Raw genomic sequence first — 22,774 nt, forward strand, 5'->3', positions numbered from 1 at the left:
CTATTAGTTCTATGATATTGGAATAAATTTTGTAAGAATATCCTTTCATGGTGTTTTTACAGAGTGAGATACCGTTTCTAAAAGCCAGAATTGTATAAATTTAAGATGATCAACCTTCTGCCCTGCTGTTAACCATGGATTCTTATTTGAATGTTAGAAACAGTAGCCTTCAAATTTTTGAAGAAATGGGTGAAGACAAAGGTATACATAGCCCAAGTCAGAAATTCTTCTCATTCCTTGTGTCTTTTTTGGGGGTGGGGAGGTAGGGAATCAATAGTTGGTTCTGTTCTGTCGATCATCTATAGATGATTCCTACTTATGTGTGATTGAATAATATGAAGTTGTAATTCCATTAGGGCTAAACTATAGAGATTTTCCTCCTAATATGTTTCCTTTTATTTTCCTGGTTACAGAGGCAGGGACCTAGCAACACTTACGAAGATCTTCGAATGACCTGTGGTTTCCAGGCCAATTATCACCAGCAAAGACCTTGCTACCCATTCTGGGATGAGATGCCCATTCAGGAAGTTCCAACTGGTCTTGAACACTGTGGCTCAGGTAGGAACATAAGTGACAGCTTCAGCTGGGAATGAGGATAGAGCTGAAGGACAATGGAAATTTGATGAGAGCTGCATTCTTTGAAATGACAGCTGCCGTGGCTTACGTAGGTGCGATCCCATTGTTCTCCATAGCAAGTTCCAGTCCCCCTCAATCATGTTGGGCTACTTTATGCTCTCACAGCAAGACTGAACTCTAGGAATGGGCCCAAGAAAGGTTGCTTTAAGTCTCCATTTTGTGACGAGTTCTGCCTACTGTGCATTTCCTGACACTCACCTGTTTTGGCTGTTAACAGAGGTTAGCAGTTTTGAACTGGGTAAGGCGGAGGTGTGTGAGTTTAGCTTTCCTATAGGACACAGTGTTCTCTAACTCTCTGCCCACGCCTGTCTAGGTCTGGCGTCGTTTCCCTCTGCCCTCTCCCAACCCTCCTGCTAGGGAAGCTCTTGCTCTCTCCCTTCTCCCCAGACCTCCAGCCGCGGTGCTGCCTTGGTGAACGGGAGTCTCTCTCCTCCAGGGAGGGCTGGAGTTAAGGGATCTGCTTTCCGAGGACCTGACAAGTCCAAAGTCCTGACCTGGTTCTGTTTGCAGAGTTACTCTGTTTCTCACAGAATCCATTCATCCTAGTTCATCAGCTTGGGTGTTTTCTTAAAAATAATACAAAACTGTTAAATTTGAATTTTGGGATTTCTGAAATGATTGAGTCAATTCTATTCAATTCAAATTGAGCTATTAAGTTCAATTTTCCATGAGACCATGATATGGTAATATATCTGAATAGCAAAAAGCCAGTTGAAATCTGTGTTTTCTCCCAGGATGAATTCTTAGCACAAGAAATGGCATTACTCTTACATGTTGAAAAAATGTAATTTCTCTGAGGAATTACAGGGGTAGGCCAGACGGGGGCGGGGGGGGGGCAGGGAGCCCCTGACACTAACTTGAAGGCAACTTTTTTGGTCAGTGTCTCTTTGCCCACACAATCCTTTGGCAAACCACTTTTATGATAGTGAAGAAATAAAATAATGTTTTGCTTTCTCGTGCATGCTGTGCGTTCATCAGAAATAGACAGACAGACACGGGGCAGGCGCTGCAGCACCCAGGAGGGTGGGTGCGGCAGGCGGGGAGGCTGGGGGTGCTTGCTAGCTGCCTGGCTCCTCTCCAGGGCAGAATGAAATGGATTCCTGTGTCCCGGGCTCTCTGGACCCAGTAGCCATGGATCTTGGCGGTGTTCTTTGTCACCCCTCTAGATTGCAGACATAACATTTATGCTGACATGTTCTATTTGTCACGTTTTACTCTTAGTTCCTCCAAGCATAACTACAAATGTTTCAACTGTCTACTCATTTTACAAGGAGGCCGGGAGGATTTTGTACCTGTTCACTGATTAGACTTAAGGACTTAAAGTTTGAGGACATGATAAAAGTGATCCTTTAAAAGTCTAAACAAAATAGATTTTATTTGTATAAGCCAAAGGTGAAAATGGCTATATCTGTATTTATATAATTCTCGACTCTTAATGCCACAAGGCTTAAGACTTATATTTCCCAATGCAACTGACATTAAAGCTGCCCTGCTGTAGCACTGTCAGCTCTGGATATGCTTCTGCCTGCTACAGGCCACACCTTGTTGTCACTAGTAGCTGAGGTTATCGCCACACTTGCCCATGGCCTCAAGGCCAGAATGTCTCTTCTCATGGCAAAGAGACATGATCCTTCTCTTCCTTAACTGAGAAGTACATCAACTCCCGAGTGGAGATGATTTTTCATTCTCCTCTGTGTCAAAGTTCTCGAAGGTAAAAAGGTTTTCATTTCAGGGCCAATGAGATGTTGTCTATGAAGCATATGAACAACCCCTTAGGATGGAACTGCTTTAAAATGCAAGGACTGTTAGCACTATAATACAGTCTGCTTCCCACAGTCTGTTTAGTATTGCGAGAAGGATGAGAGGATCTGGGCACATGATAGCCATTCCTAGAATGACCTGGGTTGCTGTCAGCTGCAGCTCAGAGAGGGTAGATAGCTTCCGTGGGGGTGTGGCCCCCTACCAGTTGGTGGCGATCTCTCTGCAAATGTGATGGTTGTAGCTCCCACTGTCCTACACTCCCTCTGATGGATGGATTTGGCAAGAACCCTGAGCCTTCCCAGCCCCGCCTTTGTCTTTTGAGCTTTGCAGAGGAAGGAGTTGCAGGGATATTTCTGGGCTGTGGTCCAGCTCTCCTCAGTGATGGGTATCATTTGGAGGGGGATTGTGGGGTTACAGGGAAGGGAGATGAAGACATAGATCCACCAATAATTTCTCCAGCTGTGGCATATTTCCTTGGAGATGTGTTGAATATAAAGAAAGAGAGAAAAAAATGCTCTCCTTTTTTTTCATCTTCTTTTATCCTATTTATAACTTCAGTTTCCTTCCCGTCCTCTGTCTCATGGCTACTGCCCACCCCTGCTCCCCCTACCCCACGTTTCTGCTCCCAGAAGGGATGAATGAACTTCTTTTCCAAGGACTACACATCTGTCAGTGCGTGGAATACTGACAGGAGGGGCCATCGAGGAACGATTAGGCCCCTCTCGGCGGCCCGGCCTTCGTCTGAATGTTGTTCTGTTCACGAAGGGGCAGAGGCTGAGGAGGAGGAGGGCTGGGAGGGCTGGAGAGGAGGAGAGAGAGTCAGGCTGAAGGAAAACGTGAATGAGGGAAGAAAGCCTGGCCAGGTGGGTGGGGGAGAACACGCCTTCCCCAGAGCCAGGGGGGCCGTCTGGGTAGAACAGACGTCCGAGGGGTGCGGAGGAGGAAGGAAGACGTGGTGGATGGGCAGCAGATAAAGGTGGCTGTCCGTGGACAGGGAGAGAATAATGGGAAGAGAAGTTGAAAGATGAATGGAAAGTGAAGTGGGGAGCCCAGAAAAAGACAAGGCAAGAAGGGCGGGAGGGGAAGACATGAAAGAGAAAAATAGATGAATCTGAGGACGTTAACTATGCAGCTAAAATGGGAAGCCACATTTGCATGCAATTGCCCGTGCAGCTGTACATTTCTTCATGACAATCTTGTAGTCATCATTTTCTTTCATTTCCACCTCCTCCTCCCGCCCGCCTCTCCCCTCCTCCCCATCAGCCTGGAGCCATTAGCAGGAGCCAATGGGGCTGAGCGCTGTGTTCGGCATGAATGAATGGGCCCTTTCTGTCTCAGCTTCTCGTCATCCTCTGTCAGGGAACCTTGTGAATCAATGCAGCCTCTTACACAAGACACGGCTGAAATGTCTGTTGCTGTTTATAGTCCGACTGGAGAAGGGCCCACTGACCCTGCCTCCTCTCTGTTCCCTTCCTCTAGTCTGTCCCTCAGCTTCGGCCCTTCTCTCACCCATCATAACGAGAATCAATTTTATGTCCGTCTCTCGCTCCCCGTCTGTGAGGACTCAACTCACTGACATTTTGCTGTCATTAACTACCCTAGTGGTTCCCAACCACAGCCGGGCTGAGAAGCAACAGGGAAGCAGCGAGCCTGGGGGCGGGGGCGGGGAGGAGGGGGACCCAGACCTGGCCGGAGCCCGCTTTCCACTGAGAGCTAGAAAACTGACATCAGAGACCCAGCTGAACACCCAGGACACAAGACCACAATCCCGCCCATCAATACCTGCTGTCCTTGTTGGATTTCGACCTCACAGTTATCATGGTTGTGAATGACCATCACTTGTATCAGAAAATATGACAGTTACTTGGTATTCTTCCACAGTGATACAGTTCAAACTATTTTTCATTTCAGAGATGGATGTGTCTCGAATCAGCCAAACTTATGCGTGTGATGTTGTGACCAAAGTACGTGTTTGCAAAATACTTGCTTAGCGCCAGGAAGCAGTCTGCAGCTCCCGAACACAGCAAGCCCGGCTCACCCTTACGAGAATGGGCCCATGGTCTCATTCCACGGTCCTTGATTTAAAAAGCAAGATGATACTACTTTTTTGCTTCTTGTATTATGCATATTGGTATGTCTTTGGTCACTGAACACAGTAAAACCCTCATCCGCTCACATGCAGCCTACCTGCCACTTGCCCTTCTTCATGAGAAAGGACGTCTGCGTAGTGCAGTGGTAATAAAGAAACCAGACTCGGGCCAGATTGCTTGGGTCTGTGTGCCCTTCCTGACTGTGGCACCTCAGACAACTTGATCTCTGTCCTTCGGTTCCCTCATCTATACTGACGGTGCTCAAAAGCGTGGTCTGGGACCAGCAGCATCAATATCACCTGAGAACTTGTTAGAAATGCAAAATCTTGGGCCCTACCCCAGACCTATTGAACCAGAAACTCCTGAGTGCATGAGAATCACTTGCAGAGCTTGGTAAAACACAGGTTGTGGGCTTGCGCCCCCGAGTTTTCTGATTCAGTGGGTCTAGGTCAGGGCTCAAGAATTTGCATTTCTAGGCCGGGCGCGGTGGCTCACACCTGTAATCCTAGCACTCTGGGAGGCCGAGGTGGGCGGATTGTTTGAGCTCAGGAGTTCGAGACCAGCCTGAGCAAGAGCGAGACCCCGTCTCTACTAAAAATAGAAAGAAATTATATGGACAGCTAAATATATATAGAAAAAATTAGCCGGGCATGGTGGTGCATGCCTGTAGTCCCAGCTACTCGGGAGGCTGAGACAGGAGGATCCTTTGAGCTCAGGAGTTTGAGGTTGCTGTGAGCTAGGCTGACGCCACGGCACTCACTCTAGCCTGGACAACAGAGTGAGACTCTGTCTCAAAAAAAAAAAAAAAAAAAGAATTTTCATTTATAACCAAGTTCTCAGGTGCTGCTGCTGCAGGTCCAGAGATCCCATTTGGAGAAACACTGAGTTAATATATGGAAATCATAAAGCAGCGCCGTCACTCAGCAAGCACGGTACGGATACTTGCTGTTATAACTCATTGTCCTGAAGTGCCTTCTGGGAGTCCAAAGGCAGTCAGAGTATCATTGAGTCAGAAAGCGACCCATTTACCGGCTGAGCACGTTCGGGGCCAGTGCTGCGTACTGCAGACTGAGAAGATACAATGAGCAAGGGGAAGACCCAGTCTTTGTTAAGCAACTTTTACCCACGTGTATGTGGGTGTACATTTACATGACAGAGCAAATGGTTTCCATATGAAATATTATACGTATTTATGACATCAAATTTGGCAATGTAAATGTGTGATTTCAGATCTCACTATTTAAAATCTCTAAAACAAATTGACTAACAGAATGGTGGAACTAAAGAATGCCTTTCCCAAACAAACTCTGGAAGTTCAAGTGGGAGATACATGGCGGTGAGTCCAAGTTCACAGTCTCTCCTGGGGCTTTCTCAGATGGCCGGGCGGCTGGGAGAGATCAAACCTGGGCCAGTGTTTGGAAAGGGCTATCGACAACCAGGTGGGAAACTTCAGCAGGAAAAACATACCTCCAAATTGGCTCTTAAGTGTTGAGAACATTGAGGGAATGCCAGACTGAGACGGAGATCCACCTTGCTCTGAAATGTTTATTCTCACAGCAGGTTTGTGCTTTTAACTGACCATCTCGGATGGCCCCGAGGTTCTACAAAATGGTGTTTTAAACTCTGTCTGCTGCACATATCTGTTCTTCCCTCATTCAGGGTGTGCTTTTCTTTTCTAGAGGCCCTGTTTCAGGTTCCTTGTTCTTCAAACCAGTTCTAATCCTGTGAGTGTGTGTGTTTCAGGGATGTTGTAATATTGGACTACTAAAATATTAGACTGATACTGTCCCGGAGAGGATGTTGGGCCATTCCTCTCAGCGGAAACTTACAGGTGGTCCCAGGGAGGTGAATTGGGAACCTGCTGGGATGCTCTAGTCTCAGGATTTTATTTTCTCAATTTTCCAGCTCAATGTGGAACATCTTAAATTTTCAAGACACTAAGGTACAACTGTTCTCTAGCACCAGACTAGGGAATAAAACTCCTTTCAGTAAATAAAGTCCAAACTTAAGGAAGATGGGAAGATGTGGACCTTCTCAGATTCCGACGTGACCATCATGGTGTTTGGGAAGGAGCAAGCTGCAACCCTGTCTCAGGTCCTGGCTTTTCACCGGAGCCCAGGAGGACTTGCTGGAGGAAGGAAGCAGGATTGGCCTAGCCCAGGGAGTGCATTAGGGAGAGAATCCACGTGCAAAAAGTACCCTCCCCCCACTTGTATCATTTAGTTCATCTGATAACGAGATTTCGACCAATGCCTGGCCCTGTTCTCCGTAAGAGAGGGCATGGCCCTGATGGCCGAGGCCTGCAGTTACTCCTGTTGACACTATGTTACATTGCCTCTTCCTTTCTACAGCCACCGCCCGCTCCCTTGCTTCCTTTCCAGCCAGTACTATTTCACATTCAGATTACAAGAACTTTGGGTCTAAGTTTTGGAGTACAAGCTGAAGAGCATTGAGTCTAAGCAGGAGGCGCAGCCTGGTGTGGTGGAAAGAGGGAAAGTATGCCCGGGAGTCCTTCAGCACTGCCCACTGCCCGGCACAGGCCCTGTGTGGCCTTGGTTAAGTTCTCTGAGCTTCCGGACCCTCCCCTTTAACAGGTGGGACACTGACACTCATTTCAAAGAGTTCTTGTGCCCATTAAATGGGGGTCGTATACTTAAAAGGTCAGGATGTATAGCAGGTAACCAATGAATGCTACCTTTCTTCTTTTTCTTTTCAGCATGGTTAGAGTGTGAATTTAGGTGAGTAGAAGGAGCTAGATGCCCACTCTTACCAGAGTCTTGCCCACCCGCATCTGGCTCAAGGCTAATTTTCTGCCACCTGCCAACCTGAGGCCCTTCACTGTGCCTTGTTTCACCAGCAAAAGGAGAGGCAAGCCTGGAGCACCAGGCAGGGCAGCTCGGCAGCTTAGAGACCAGGAGAACTGTGCTGTCTGGACAGACCCAGACAGCCCGGGGAAGTTAGGAAGGTAAAAGACTTTTACAAATGTTAATCACCTTTCCAGGTCCTTGGGAAAGAAGGTAACCAAGACCAAGAAAGTGAAGGCTGCAGGCAGGGTTAGTGGAGCTACAATCGAGAGCAGGGTTCCCTCCGCCTGCCTTCTGATGCCTGCTTCTCAAACGTCCTAGGAAGTAACAGCATTGCACTGCAACTCCCAGGGGCTGGGGAGAAAAAAGTTCTCTCAACTTTTTCAAACCACAAATATTTAGTCCTAGTTGGGAAAAAGTCCCGGGGGCACTGAGTTCTTATTTGATCCAAGCAGTTTGACCCCTCTTCTGGCACTGGGAGCGCGGGGGCTGGGGACTGGGACGCTGTTGGCTGGCGTCAGGCGAGCGGGCCGCACTCTGTGAATGGAAATCTCCGGGTGGGTGGATGGTGTGGGAGCCGGAGCCCAGCAGAGGGGAAAGGGGAGTGGGGGTGGGGTGGCTGCGCAGGGACAGCCTGTTGTGCTCAGTGTCTGGCCGCCGGGAGACTCTGACTCTCCAGATGTTCGCTGTGTTTATAGCTGCTGAAGCAGGAGACCCAGCTCCCTCATTAATAAGCTGCTTTCTTGCACCGCAGCCAGGGGTCTCGGCCCAGCCTGCAGCTGGAGGCGGCGGCCGCTCCCCTCCCCCCGCCTCCCCGGCCCTAACCCCTGCCCCGCCTTCCTCCTCTGCAATCCTCCCAAAATACACGAGCACACAAAAAGAAAAACACCAGCAGATTTTTTATTTCAGAGAGTAAACACTTGGGCCATGGGGGTCTGGAGGTTATGGGAAAAGAGGAAACCATCAGGCTAATCAGGCTGCACACACTTCCCCTGCTGAAATAAAACAGAAATCATTGCTCCGCGGGGCGGGCGGGTTAACCCTCGCGCTGCCAGTAAGGCGGGCGCAGGCAAGGCTGGCCCGGCGGGGCGTCCCCGGAGGGTTTCCACGCCAGAGCCTCCTGCCCGGGATGGGGACGGAGGACAGGCGTGGGCTGCCTCGGCCTCAGCGCTCTCATTCGGTCTCTGGTAGCAAGTCTGCCCCAAGCTGGGCGCAAGACAGGCGGTTGGACCAGAAGAGATGCTGGGTTTAGATTTAATTTTGCAAGAGGTTAGCGGGAGTTCTAGATAGGCCGGGGAGATACACAGATAGGTGAGGGAGTGCAACGCTCTACCCACAGCCACAGCGCACGTGGGTGTTGTTACCATTTAAGACGTGATCAAGAGAGTTGAGTGGTGCTGACTTGGGCCCAGGTTTTAGCTCTGACACCAACCAGCTCTGCAACCATGGACAAAGCATTGAACCTTTCTGAGCCTCAGTTTCTTCATTTGCAATGTAATAGTGTTGACCTCACAGAATTATTGTGAGAAAAAAAGTATTGGATATGGAAATGGTAAAGCACCAGGCATGGCATAGAGAAGGCGCTTAATTCATGATTTTGTAGATTACTGTAAATTGATCAGGTCCGTCCTTCCTTTCTTCCCTCCCTTCTCTCTTTCCCTCTCTCTCCCTTCCTTCCTTCCTTCCTTTCACTATTAAATGCCTTCAGCTTCCATCTTCATGAATCTGTCCCCTTGCTGCCTGTCTAAACAGCATAAATATCTCCTGGGAGAGGGGTCATCTGTCAAACATGAGGTCTAATTGCACTCTGAGAAAAATTACCTTTCCACTGATGCATGGGGCAACCTCTGGCTGCCTCCAAGGCTGCCAGTGTGAGTGGCCCCAGCTTTCAGTCCAGAGCCTGCCCCAATATCACTGTCTAGCCAGGTGACCACCCCTCCCCATCATTGCTGTTTTTACCAGGGCAATCCCACTCCACTCCTGAACATCCCAGTTAGAGTCACTTGAGACCTTTGAAGGATTTGACTCTTTTGAACTTTTTTGCTATTTAAGAAAATAGAACTTTGGAATCTGTTTATCTCTGCAGGTGGAATTAAAAAAACAAAAAACAAACAAACAAACAAAAAAAGCTGCCAATTCCCACTGTTGTTTCACCAGTCTTTTCTTGTTTTCCTCCTCAGACTTGCTGAAGTGGTGCTAGAGAAGCAGGAATGTAAATATCTATAGAACCAGAGTTCTAGTTGCCTCTGCCATTTTCTTTACCTCATACATAGTTTTTATCAACCCTGACAACTTTCTGCCCAGCCTTAGACCCGCCGATTCTCATAGAGCAGGGGTTCTTGCCCCAGACGACTTTCAGAAACGTGTGATCCTGCTGAAATGGCATGCAAGACTTTCCCAAGGATCTGGAGCTTTCCTCTGGATCTGAAAGTGGTCTGAGACTCCCAAGAGTTTAACAACTACTGCACCAAGTGAAAAGGTGCCTTGGTACCCTCCTGCAGTACTTAGCGTATTGTACTTAGAGAGTATGTATGCATATTTTGTAGAACTGGGATGCATTTACTGGTATACACTGTCTTCCTATAAATCTCTTTTCACTGCTGTGGTCAGTCCTGAGAGAGGGTATTAACATCTGGAAGCTGTTTCCATCCCATTGTCTCAGAGACAGAAACATTGCAGCCTTGCCCAAAGGGCAGCCACATCTGTCCTTTTTTCTTTTCAAAACCTTTTATTTCACCATCCTCAGGATGATCTCTGCACACCTATGAAGGCTGTGGACTGTGGCCTCTCTAGAGTGAGCTGGGGGTGGGTATGGGCCACTTTGGTCCACTGCAGAGGAACACAGGGAAGCCACACTGTGATCTGCTTCTCAGGGACTTTCTGGTGAATGAGAGATTTTCTCCAGCATTGTTATATCACATAGGAAAAAAAAAGTATAGTAGAAATAGTGCCTCTGAAGGGGGCAGACATTCAGAGCTAACACCCTCTCCCACCCCGAGACAATGCACAGCATCCCTCCGCGTCAGTGGGTTCTGTGTCTGTGGCTTCAACCAAGTGCGGAGAGAAAATACTCGGGGGAAAAATGAATGGTTGCATCTGCATTGAACACATACAGACTTTTTTCTTGTTATATCCTCTACACAATACAGTATAATATAACAGCTATGTACACAGCATTTACATTGTGTTAGCTATTATAAGTAATCTAGAGATGATTTAAAGCATACGGGAGGATGTGCATAGATAATACACAAATACTACACCATTCTATTAATATATAAGGGACTTGAGCATCCATGGATTTTGGAATTCGCAGGGGAGTCCTGGAACTAATCCCCCATAGATACTGAGGGACAACTGTATACAGAAGCAATTAAAGCACACAAACCACTGTATGCTGCTGTCTCTTCCAGCTGACTGCCCCGACCCTAGGTCATCTTTAGCCCTCACTTCTGATCTTTGTCTTCTCTTTGAACCACTGACTGTTACATCTCCTGCTACAAACTCAGACAAGAGCAGACCATTTTCAGACTTCTCCAATCTAGAGAGAGAGAGCTCACCCCAACCCAAGTCAGCTATTTTGATCATGATGTCTTAGCATTTCCATCTTTGGTCACTACATCAGATGGGCATTCTCAGCTGAGCAGGGAAGAGCTTGCATCCTGGTGAGTGCTCATAGGTTGAATTGTGGGTTGGATAACGAAAGTGGCGATACTTCTGGAAACAGATGCCTGTGGGCTGTTTCCTGGAGAGTTGAGTAAAGATTGGAAATAATAGAAAAGTAGGCATTTTATCCGTACTTTGTGCTTTGAAAAGTGTGGGTTTAAAGTTGCTGAGCATTAAAACCACCCTATGATGATGCAAAGTTTTTGAATTTTACTCTTTTGTTACATTTTTCAACATGGTTTAGATTCCTCTGAATTTCTAGTTAGATATCTTGGCCTCTCTATTTCTATGTTGCTTCTGTACTAACTGATTAAAAAATTAACAACATAGATGAAAAATAGTTCATAGCCCATCCTTCTCCAATTTTAAGTGACCTTCTAGAAAGTCCAAAGGAAGTCCTGTTCTTCTAGATATACTTGAGAGGTGGAGTGGTTACTGCTCATTAAATATTTTCTCTATTGAGGATCACAAGGATGTGGTCTTTTGCTTTTACAATATTCCTATGTGCTTGATATCATTCCCATTTTACAGATGAGATGAATGAGACTCAGAGACATAAAGTTACCTCCCCAAAGAAACCTAACTGTAATTTCAGGAGGCAGGTTGGTCATTAAACTCAAACCTTACTCCCAAGCCCATGCTCTTAATCATTATGTAAACTTTGCCTGCCCAAATATTTTTCTACATCTCCATTGCCACCTCGCCCTTAGTAACTATTGTCTACCCTCCAGGAGAAAAGAATAAAGCTTTTCCTCGGTTTCCCACAAACCCAAGACCCATGAAACTTTCACAGAGATGGAATAGGGAAAACAAAGCACTGTTGCCTCATTTCTTTTGGATCTTCTCTCTGGTTTCTTTTGGTCCAACACTGGTTATTTAAGCACATGAAGAAGCCTGGCAATTTGCAAGATTTCTCCAGAGACTGTTTTTTCCTTTGCTGGGCATTCTGTTCATGTCTGGAGGGTTGTCTAACCCCTTCCCCTAAGTATGGCTCCTCCTTTCCCCTCACTCCTCCCCCACACCCCCATCAACCGGCTTTGTGGCAGACAGAGCTGCTGAGCAAGACTAAATGCTAAGAAGTTTCTGAAAGGTTATACCCTTGAAGCTATCCACAGTGTACACAGCACGTGCTGAAGTTTACACAGACTTCGCAGACCTCTGAATAGAGAGACTAATTGTGGGGAAGCTGCTTTTCAGCACACAGGATGGGCTGTTCCCTGTGGGTTTTACTATCAAAAGGCTTTTAAAAGTGCAGTGTAGCCATTGTTGAATATTTCACAATGAATTAAATACCATTTCTCTCCTCGCAGCTGTTCTATGTGAGTGAGCGTAGAGTGCAATTTTTTTTTTCCTGGCAAAAGACGTCTGCTGTATAAACCTAAGCACTGGAGTAATGAGATTATTTGTGCGAATTCTTTAGGAAAAGCATTTCTTTATTTTAAGCTCAATGCAATGCAAGGCTGCTGCTCTGGAGACAGGAGAGGAGAACCTTGGAAGAGAATAGAATTGAAATGTCTCTGAGCAGAACTGGGAGAAGGCAGGGGTGATGGGTGACGGGTGAGGGGATTAGGCTTCTAGCTTGGCGCATTTATCCAGGTTTCCCTGGGGCTGCCTGCATCTCTCAGCCCTACTCACTGGGCTATGGAGGAGGGAAATTCCATATTTTTTTTTGTAAACAATTAATCACGTTTCCATCTGCCCTTTCAAAATTCCTTTCTGATCTTACATATTTTTAATTGCACTTTGCTTATTTTTACCTCAAAGAGCTTTTAAAAAACTTTAAGTGGCAAAATATATAAGGAACCAACTTTCTTTAATATTTAAGGTAGCTTCCACAACTCAGACATATCCGACCTAATAGTGTTGTACCATTAAGTGCTATACGGAGTATCCACGTGTCTCTCCTTGCTTGACTTATTTTTCTTCTTCAAATTTTTCGTTGCCTTTCTTAGGAATTGGGCTGCAGGAAAGCAGTGAGTTGGAACTAAGTATACACTCGATTAAGGTTAAATACTAGTGTAGATATAACTGTTCCTCAGGTATCATCAGGGAGTGACCAGTTGTTCTTTAGCTCTACTGAAGACCAAGAAAAAGATGGGAATAAATGGGAAAAGAAGGATTTAGATTAGCAAGCGGGAAATTTGACTCCGAGATGTGTTATTGGAGTTTATAAATTACCTCTCCCTTGGTATCTTTCAGGATATTTTGGGAGTTTGAGTAATTTTTTATTACTGTCCTTCTGGTTTTATTACATAAGACAAAAATGTCAAAAACCTTTTAAGGGAAACTGAAAGGAATGTTTTAGGAACTATCAAGTGGGAAAGAGCAGGCCAGATATGAAAAGAGAGCCATTGACTTCGAGAATAATCTTTTAATTCTGCGTCAGGGAGAGAAGCAAAATGGGGCCGCCGGCCTGGCATACTGACATGAAAGCTCAGCAAGTAAGATTCTGGGGCCAAGAAGAGAAAGTCTGAGATGGAATTTAGCATCCCTCCCATTGTTATTGGTCACTCACTCTTTTTGTCTTCCAAATTTTCCAATGTCTGTGGTAGAATGGGCAGGTGGAAATTAATAATTTTTGCCTCCCTCTAACAGATGTGAAAGTTCTGCTGGGATGTGTGAGAGAGAGAATCTATGTTGTTCTGGTTGTTTTCAGATGCATAATCTTTTCCCTCTTCCTGGCTATGAATTAGTACTTTCCATGTGCATATATATAGCGTTTAGTTCGTTTTTGTAAAAAATAATTGTTATAAAAATAATATGCCTCTTTAAAAAAATGTATAAACTAAAATCTAATGGGAAAGGCAGCCTGGCCTCGTCACTTGAATGTCACACGTTGTGGTGTCTTCCATGGGCATCGTTCTGGGACAGGTTTGCCTGGACCCCACACAGATACCTCAGAGCTACAGGTGAGCTCGCCACTTTCTCCCCGACTCGGTAACCAAATCTTCACCCTCTCTCCTGTCTTGGTGAAGGACACCACCAGCTACCAATCCCCAGGCTAGAAAACTGGTAGCTACTGACTCCCTCCTTGCTACCTTAACCCTTGTGTTGGTTAAAACTCTTTTCGTTTGCACGCGGCAGAAACCTGACTCAAACTAGCTTAAGTGTAAGAGGGAATTGATTGACTAACAGATGGCAAGTCTGGTAGAAGAGCCAGCCATGGGGACTCTCAGGAATCAAATAATCCTGTCGAGTCTCTCTGGTTTTCTCCTCTTCCTGCTCTTCTTCCTTCCTCTCATCCTCTTCCTCCCTCTCCTCCTCCCTCTCCTCCTTCTCCGCCTCCTCCCTCTCTCTCCAGCTCATATCTTTGCTTTGGTAGAAGGGAAGTCTGTAGTCATAGAAATCACCAAAGAATGTCTTCCTCCTAATGTTCACATATAAAATTGCTGGGCTGTACGCCCATCCCCAAGGCAATTAATGAGGTAATGGGGGTGGGGTGCTCTAATTGGCCATGTGGGGTCGTGGACCAGCCTGTGCGTGGGAGGCACAGGGGTGCTGTGCTCAGCAGTCCGCACTGTGTGAGGAAGGGCAGTTTCCTAAGGGAAGTGGGAAGAGTTCTGGCTCGAAGAAGAAGAAAAGGACTCCGGAGGGAGAAAATCAGCGGATGACCACTAACCACTGTGTCCTCATGTTCAGTCAGCCACCAAGTCCCGTCACCTTTGCCTGCTAAACAGCTCTTGAGTTTATCGCATGTTGTCTATTATCATCATCAGTGCCTTCGTGCAGGCCCAGGTGTGTTTCCTTGATACGGGTGAGCACCTGTGTTGTAGAGATGATCGCACTGTGTTACGATCACCGCTGTTGTCTTCCCCGGGAGACTGTACGAACCTGTGTCCTTGTCATGTTCTTGGTACCCAGCAGAGCACCTGCATTGTCACAGGCACTCAGTTAAGGTCTGTTGGGTGAACAAGCCGGGGTTGTTAAATAAATTCACCTGTCAGGGTGATTGTGATTATTACCCAGGATTTTTAAAATCAGTTGAGAGGTTACTACAATTAAACAAAACAAAACAGAACAACACAAACCCTCAATAATTTAGAATAAAATCCAAAGATCGGCTCAGAAGGCTTTTCGTGTTATGTGGTTCCTTTTGTTTCAGGGCCGGGAGGCTTGACCATTTATTCCACATTCCCAGTGCCCAGCCTAGTACTGGCCACAGGGCAGAAGGTTTGATAGCACTTGTGTCTCGGCTGGTATCTTGGTCCTCATTTGAATCATAGGTAATACAGGTTTTTGACTGGGTTAGGGTCTTAGTTACATTAGTCCCCCTTTCTTCTGTCCCCTGTTGATCAACACGTGTCGATTGGGCCCTTATTCTGCTTGGGGGATTGGGCCTGCAAAGCAGGGCCCCCTTGTCCTCCAGGAACATCAGCACCACCTGGCTGGCGGGGTGAGACCCACGTGGCCCAGCCGGGCAGAGTCGGGGCGCCCCAGGGGACTGGCGTGCTGAGCGGGAGATGTCTGCGGAGACTGGAGGTCAGGAGGGACCCAGGCATGGTGGTTCCTCCTTGGGCCTCCAGAACCCGGAGGAGGGTGAGGGTGAGGCAGTTTGCCCTGAGGGGCACTCATTTGTCCAAACTTGGTCAACAGAGTGAGGACAGAGTTTGATTTGAAAAGGGTTGTTTTAATGGTGTTTAGAATAGTGGTCACTCAGGCTCTGCTTTATGTATCCTACATCATTGTTATTCTTTCTTCTCTACCCCGAGTGGTTTCCACCGCCCCGGCCCTGGCCCGGCCCCTCCTGGCCTTCCTGCCCCCGGTGGGATGAGCGTAGACTCTGCCGTGCTTCGCGAGCTGAATGAAATATTCCATTTCTGCGTCTGCTGCTCCTCACTTCATTAGAGTTCCTGATGTTTATAAAGCCAGGAGATAATATTTTTAGGTTCCATTTGGAGTTTCCCGGGCAGCCTCTCTTTTAAGCCACTTAGGAAGTTTAGAAAAGAAGGTCACAGAAATGTTAGACGTTTTTCCACTGAACTTTGGTTAAGCAAACGGCCTTAAGATGGTGGGCACAGGCCCACGGTCAGGCTGCACTGGGTGGCAGGAAATCCTTGCTCCTTTTCGTCTGTCTTCATCTCTGGAAAAGCAAAGTTTTGTTTTGTTTTTAAAACAGTTTTATTGAGGTGAGCTTTATTGAGGTATAAGTCACATATTATACAATTCACCCATTTAGAGTGTACAATTAAGGTGTTTTTTTTTTTTTTTAGTACATTCACAGTATTGTGCAACCATCACCACAATTTAATTTTAGAACATTGTTGTCCTCGTGGGAGAAACCCCATCCCCGTCAGCAGCCAGTGTCCACCCCCGTCCTCTCTGCCGCTCCGCACCCGCTCTGGTTCCCGTCTTCATAAACCTGCCTGCCCTGGACCTGCCGTACACGCAGAGCCATGTAGGACATGGCCTTTGGGACTGCCTCTTTCACTGAGTGTAATGTTTTTAAGGTTCATCCATGTTGTAGCATTTACCAGTATTTCATGCCTTTTTGTCACCAAAATAATATTTCATTACATGGCTGTGCCACATTTTATTTGTGCATCATTTGATGGACATCTGGGTGCTCTCCGCTCCGTGGTGGTTATAAATCATGCCGTTGCGAACATGCGTGTACCAGTTTTTGTGTGGATGCCCCACAGGCTTGTCTGAGAACCAGATGGGATGATTTAAGAGCAAGTCTTTTTTGTAAAACAGAAAGGAAACTGCAACTTTAAGTTGCTACTGCTAGTCTCCCTCTAGGCTGCCTAGCAAACTAGTTCTCCCCCTTAGCTTTCTGCGTTGAGTTCTAGAACGCAGCGCGGGCCATCAGTGGGTCCCTCTGTACCCCTGCGCCTCGGAACCTGCTGTGCCTCATAACCTCCCCTCGCCCTTGCAGGTCGTTTGGTGTATCACAGTCAAACATGTGACTCCAGAGAAAGAAAAGAAAATGCAACCTTGTGTTCCTTCTAGGTATTTATTGTTCACTGAAAAATAATGACTTGCCATCTGTAAGTCAATTAATTTTCTCTTAAGCTGGTTTGCAGGTCGTTTGGTGTATCACAGTCAAACATGTGACTCCAGAGAAAGAAAAGAAAATGCAACCTTGTGTTCCTTCTAGGTATTTATTGTTCACTGAAAAATAATGACTTGCCATCTGTAAGTCAATTAATTTTCTCTTAAGCTGGTTTGAGTCAGGTTTCTGCCGCGTGCAAACAAAAAGAGTTTTAACCAACACAAGGGTTAAGGTAGAAAGGAGGGAGTCAGTAGCTACCAGTTTTCTAGCCCGGGGATTGGTAGCTGGTGGTGTTCTTCTTAATCTATGGTATAAATAATTATTTGTATTAAGGATTCTTCAACATTGCTCCCTATGATAAATATTTTGAGGCTATTTGAGTTCAAAGCTGGTTTGGGGGTGTGTGTGTGTGTGTGTGTGTGTGTTGAACTTGGAAAAAAAATGCTCTGCCCTTTATTATTTACTTTAAGCGAGACACTGCCATACAATTTATGTATGTTACCCTATTTAAATCTTACCAAAAGTCCTGTAAGTTATTATTAACTCCATTTTACAGACTAGTAAGCTGAGCCTTGCATAGTTGAAGTAACTTGCCAAAAGTTACGCTCTTTGTAAGTGACAGAGCCCAGATTTGAGCTCAGGTCAGCCTGGCTCTATCGCCTAATACTGAATAAACAGTGTGCTGGGCCTTGCACAAGTCACGAGAGATAATAGTAACCAGGAAAAGGCAGCAGAAAGCAGGCCCTGCGTGTACAATTTGTGAAGAATGCAAACTCTGAAGCTCTGGTTATGCTAAATGGCTGTGAATTTCCTCATCTCTGAACAGGAACGTTGACAGCCCTCCCTTACCTCCTGAATTACAACTAAACCAAAACAAACAGTGTTTAATTTTTAATTTACTTCAGTGTATTTGAACTCCAAGAAGAAAAAAGAAGTCAGCAGACTTTCCTAGGATAAGTTCATCATACTTTTATGATTCAATTGTATAAATCTCATTTAATGCAAGTTTGTTTGCCCAACACATTAATATTAACATATATATTTTTATTTTTCTTGTCTTATCTTTGATAAGTTTTAAAGAAAGTAACTAATAGTTGTCTGGCAGACATCCTGAATCCACAGAGTTTACCATATAGAAGACTTTTAATAAAATTAATATATTCAATGTGGGCATCTTGAGGGAATAAACACTGTGACTCCAAGGCAAGTAGAAGTATCTTTTGTCCTGGAGGTGTCAGTACATACTATTTCAGAGATCGCCCCATGTCTTCTTCCCCATCTCTCTCCCTTGTTGCAGGTGCTCACTTGGCTTTTGGTGAAGAATTTGGAATACGTGGCTTTAGAACAATGGAAAGTTTCCCAGAATGTATTGTTTGTGTGTTTGTAATGCTGTGTCCTACTTGTCCTGAAGTCTCTACTGGAACGTGTTATTACAAAATCCCAATATACACATATAAGTGGAAAGAAAAACAATTAGAAATGCATGTTTTGTGACCAGCTGCTCTTATTTCCAAGTCTTCCCAAAGTTTTCCTGCTGCAGCTGTGAGGGAGATGCGCAGCGGACTTTGAACATTCTGGGTGCAGGGGTGTGTTTCATGTCAGTTTCCCTCGCCCCCAGTTCCCATGGGAAGGGAGTGGAGTCCTTGCTCTCCTTTCCCCTAATCCCCAACTGTGATTTCATTCCTCCTCTGGTTCATCCTTGAGCTGAAACAGATGCATCACGTGGGATCCTACCGTATCCACCTCCCAGTGACGGCTTCACTTATTCCTACTCTGAGTGGAGATAAGTTGGAATTAGTGCATTAATAGCCTCTTTATCCACCTCCCCATGCTCTCCCTCCCTCTCCCCCTACACACTTTTTCTTGGTGGGAAAATAATGACTCACATGGTTTATGGTACATAAGTGATAAAAGGCCTAATAAAAAATCCAACAAATGATGACAAAAGACTTGGCAGGAGAAGGCCACATTTTAAGGTCTAGGAGTGGTAGGTGAGAGTGATTTTGGACACATGAATGATTTGAGAGAGTTGAGCTAATGTGCATCTTCAGTGTTTTGCACAGCTGACTTGGATCAAAGTTGTGCAAGACATTGGAGAGAATCCTATACCCTTGACCCTCCCTGCATGCAGGGAAGCTGGGATGCTGTCCCTCCTCTTAGGCATTTCTCAGAGGTGCTATGAGATGACATTGATCAAGTATTTTGTGATCCTTCCATGCCAAACAAGAGACAGCACTGCGGTTACTTCAATCAGAGGAAAGAGGCAATGTTAATTCACATTTACTTCTGAGGTTTGGCACATAAAACTTCTTAAAGTGACCCAAACTCTATGAAGATTATATGAAATAAGTTTCTCCTACTTGCTCCCCTAAAGGATCCCATTTGCAGCACTGTGTGGTCAGCTTAGCTTGAAGTCATCTTTCCTGCTCACTGGACTGTATTGACATGAACTGTCCACACGCCGCTCCCTTCAGTCAGTTCCAAGCTCTTCCTCCCCCTAACGAGAGGTTTCTTGTGTGTCTTGATTTGTCTATATTATGCCTTTTAACATTGCTCACAACCTCCACTGGATTCAGAAAACACCTATTTCAGGTCCACGTAAGGTATGCTATCTCTAAGATCTTAATATTGTGTTTACCAAGTGTACTTAATTCTTGTACCCAGTATCTTCCTGATAGTGCTCATATTTGCAAAACATATTTCTTATCTTCTGTTCTTACTCTAATATGCTAAAGTGCATTGATTATATGCATCTGATATTTCTAGTTAATTAATACAATGACATTCACACTTAGGTTCATTTCCAATCATTCTTCTTTTTCAACCATGTTTTCCATTTATCTTTGTTGTAATAATTTATTTCTGCCTTGTAGTATATTTTATCTGTCCTTGATAAATTAACAGGTGTGATTTTTACATGCTTAATGTTCAATGGCTGCTTTGAATTCATGCCAAGCTGTATCTGGAGGAGATAAATCTGTATTAAAATGCAGATCCCTTTATCTTCATTTATTGTCCTGTTTTCTCTGTCTTAGAAGTCTTGGATTAGTCTTAAGGCAACATCTGAGAAAGGAGGCACACTGCGGTAGAGGAGAGTAATAATGAGCTTGTTGCCAGCCAGAGTCTAATTTTACAGCTTTCAGTCCATTATGAGTATTATAAAGTGAGCTTTCCACTTCAGCAAGTGGGAAGCTTGCCAGAACAAAGTGGATGCCAGTGTTTTCTCCCGTAGTCTCGGGTTGGAGGTTATGAACTCTCTTCCTGATATGATTACTTATTAACTGCATCATTGTGGAATGTTCCTTTGTTGCTTTATGCCTTATTTTCTCTTTCTATGTGGAAGGCACCCATAAATATTAGAAAAACACATCTTTTTGAAAGTTGAGATTGTGATGGTAAAATAACAAGGAAAGAACTGACCCTAAATGTCATTGTGCACGGAAGTGAAGTTAGACAAGATTCATCAGCAGTGACTTTTGCTACAGGGCTTTATATGTTAGGGATGGGAACCATTCAGCGACTTTGGTTGTTTTTAAATGTTTGGGGATAGGACTGAGTTCAAAATTTATTTCACCAAGTACTTTAATTTTTCTTTTTCTCATTGCTAATTTTGAGGCCCATGTGTATTTCATGGGAGACTTAAATTGCATATGGGATTACTTTATAGTCTAGTCATCTACTCATCTGTATGGGCCATCCAAGAAGACTGGTGAGTCTTCTTAAAAACACCTGCAAGGAAAGGTTTGTATGGTCTAAAGAGTAAATGAGCTAGAACCTCAAAGACTGGAGTTGGTTTGAAAAGGTAAGCTCTAGAACTGTTAAGCAGATTTAGAAAATGGCTAGCCTGTTCTCATTAAAAAATTGTATCTAAAAAGTGTGTGTACCTGCGTGTGCATGCGTATGAGACCTGACAGTTTCAAACAGAGAGAAACATGTTGTCAAATCATAATGCCCTTTCCTGAGCACAATGAACGTCTGCAGTGAAGCTGGAAGTAGGCCTGGATTTACCATCTCAGGTCATATTTAATATAAAATGGTTGCTTTATTCCTTCATTCCCACATTCATTCATTCCTTATCTCATTTATTTCTTCATTTATTCAGTTATCTATTCTTCCAACATTTATGAAGCATTCACTATGTCTAAGTCACTGTGTTTAAAGCTGGAAATTAAAATTTGAATAGAATATAGTTCCTGGCCTTGAGCGGCTCAGATTGTCTTCCACGATGTGAGTTCTCCATTGGAAGCCTGTGCATGCAGGTTATCCCCAGAGTGTAGCGGAGAAAGTGCCTGATGTTTTCTAGGAAGGCCCTGGAAGCCTTCACAGGGGAGGTGATGTTTGCTTCTGAGTCTTGTTTGAGGTGTGGGGCAGGTGGATCAGGGCTTTCCAGAAAGGGCAAAGCCTGTCAAAGTGCACAAAGGGTGAAGAACTAGGTGTGTCCCGGGAGTTGCCACCAGGCCAGGATTGTTGAAGAGCACTGTCTCTCTGGGGTAAGGAAAGTGAGATGCAGGTCAAGGTGGACAGGACCAATTTGGCATTTTGGGCTAGGCTTGGATTTCTTCTGCTTGGCAGTAAGGAGTCTTTGAGGGAATTTAACCTGAGGTGTGGCGTGTTATTTCTACATCATGTGTAAAAAAAATCTGGTGGAAATATTTTTTCTTACCCCTGCTTTCCTATATAATATCTTCCCGAGAAGGCTGTGCTTCCTCTTTCACAGGTCTGAGTACTCTACAAAGAGTGGAGGAAGGTGAGGAGCAGCCGGTGGCCACCTTGGCCGCACCTCCCCAGCCCGTGACGCTGGGAAAGCCCTTGACAAACGCCACTGCAGAGGCAGCTGCGGCACTCTGCTGCGCTGCGAAGGGGCTCCCAGCACAGATTATACCTTACGATGGAAACTTTTGCCTTCCCAAAGAATTTATTTAAAAAGTAGCATCAATTTTCTCCCTTCTTTTAAGCTGGAGGTGGCTAGAGTCTGAGCTGTGGGTGAATATGGAGCGTGAACAAACTCGACAATATTGGCAGGCACAGCTTTGCACAGGCCATGGCTAATTGGCGATGGCGGTGGGGCTGATGGGATGGGGGACATTGGCTTGTCTAACTCTAGGCTCTTTGCAGAGGTTTCTGACCAAGGAAAGCTGATCAGAAGACCTGCATGGGAAGACAGGCGTGTTATTTAATTAGCTTTACAATGGGCTGACTTGAAGGCACGTGGTGGTTTTAATAGAGGGAGATAGATGTCCTTTTTTGCAGGGCTAATTGTTGGGAAAAAGCAGGGTCTTTGTTCAGGCCCAGCGTGAGGGCTCTGATCTCTTGAAGCCTAGGGCTGCCCCTGCTAATAATTTTAGCCAGAGCTATTCAAGGCTGCTCTGCAGAGAAAAGAAGAACAAGAGCAGTATTGTGCATGCAGGATCACTGCCCAAACCTCCCCAAAGTCACTGTGTAAAAAAGGAGAGGGGAGACCAAGCCATGTGCGTATTGGAGCATGTCCCCATCATTTATTTGCTACGGTTGTTGGAAAGGGCAAAGCTACACTTTCACCAACTTGGAGCTGAGGTGGGTTGACTTAACTAAGCACCCCCAGAAAACCCATTAAGTCTTCTTTCCCAACGATACGGCATTCGTCCTGCCAAGATGGAGCCGGCAACCAGTGAGAAGACTGTGGGTGTTCTCTGCTGCCAGCCTTGAGGGCTGCGCGCCAGGCAATGGCAGTGTCAGAATGCAAATTATGTAGTTGATGCCCCCTAAGTAGCAGAATCTATGATAGTAGAGGGCAGTACTAAGAGCAGCGATGGCTCTGACTGGCGGCCCAAGGGGCAAGGCAAGAT

The 22,774-nt window shown here is 45.5% G+C and overlaps 1 protein-coding gene across 1 annotated transcript in view; it reads left to right on the forward strand.

Annotated features, from left to right (window-relative positions):
- The first annotated feature begins 455 nt into the window (after positions 1 to 455).
- ETS1 (ETS proto-oncogene 1, transcription factor) overlaps positions 456 to 22,774 on the forward strand; it is a 95,108-nt gene continuing 72,789 nt past the window's right edge. The window contains exon 1 of the mRNA XM_069470689.1: positions 456 to 558. Coding sequence (XP_069326790.1) covers positions 513 to 558 — 46 coding nt within the window. The 5' untranslated portion in view covers positions 456 to 512. The remainder of the gene's footprint in view (positions 559 to 22,774) is intronic.

This window comes from Eulemur rufifrons, chromosome 6 (assembly GCF_041146395.1).
Source record: "Eulemur rufifrons isolate Redbay chromosome 6, OSU_ERuf_1, whole genome shotgun sequence".
NCBI classification, from domain to species: Eukaryota; Metazoa; Chordata; class Mammalia; order Primates; family Lemuridae; genus Eulemur; species Eulemur rufifrons.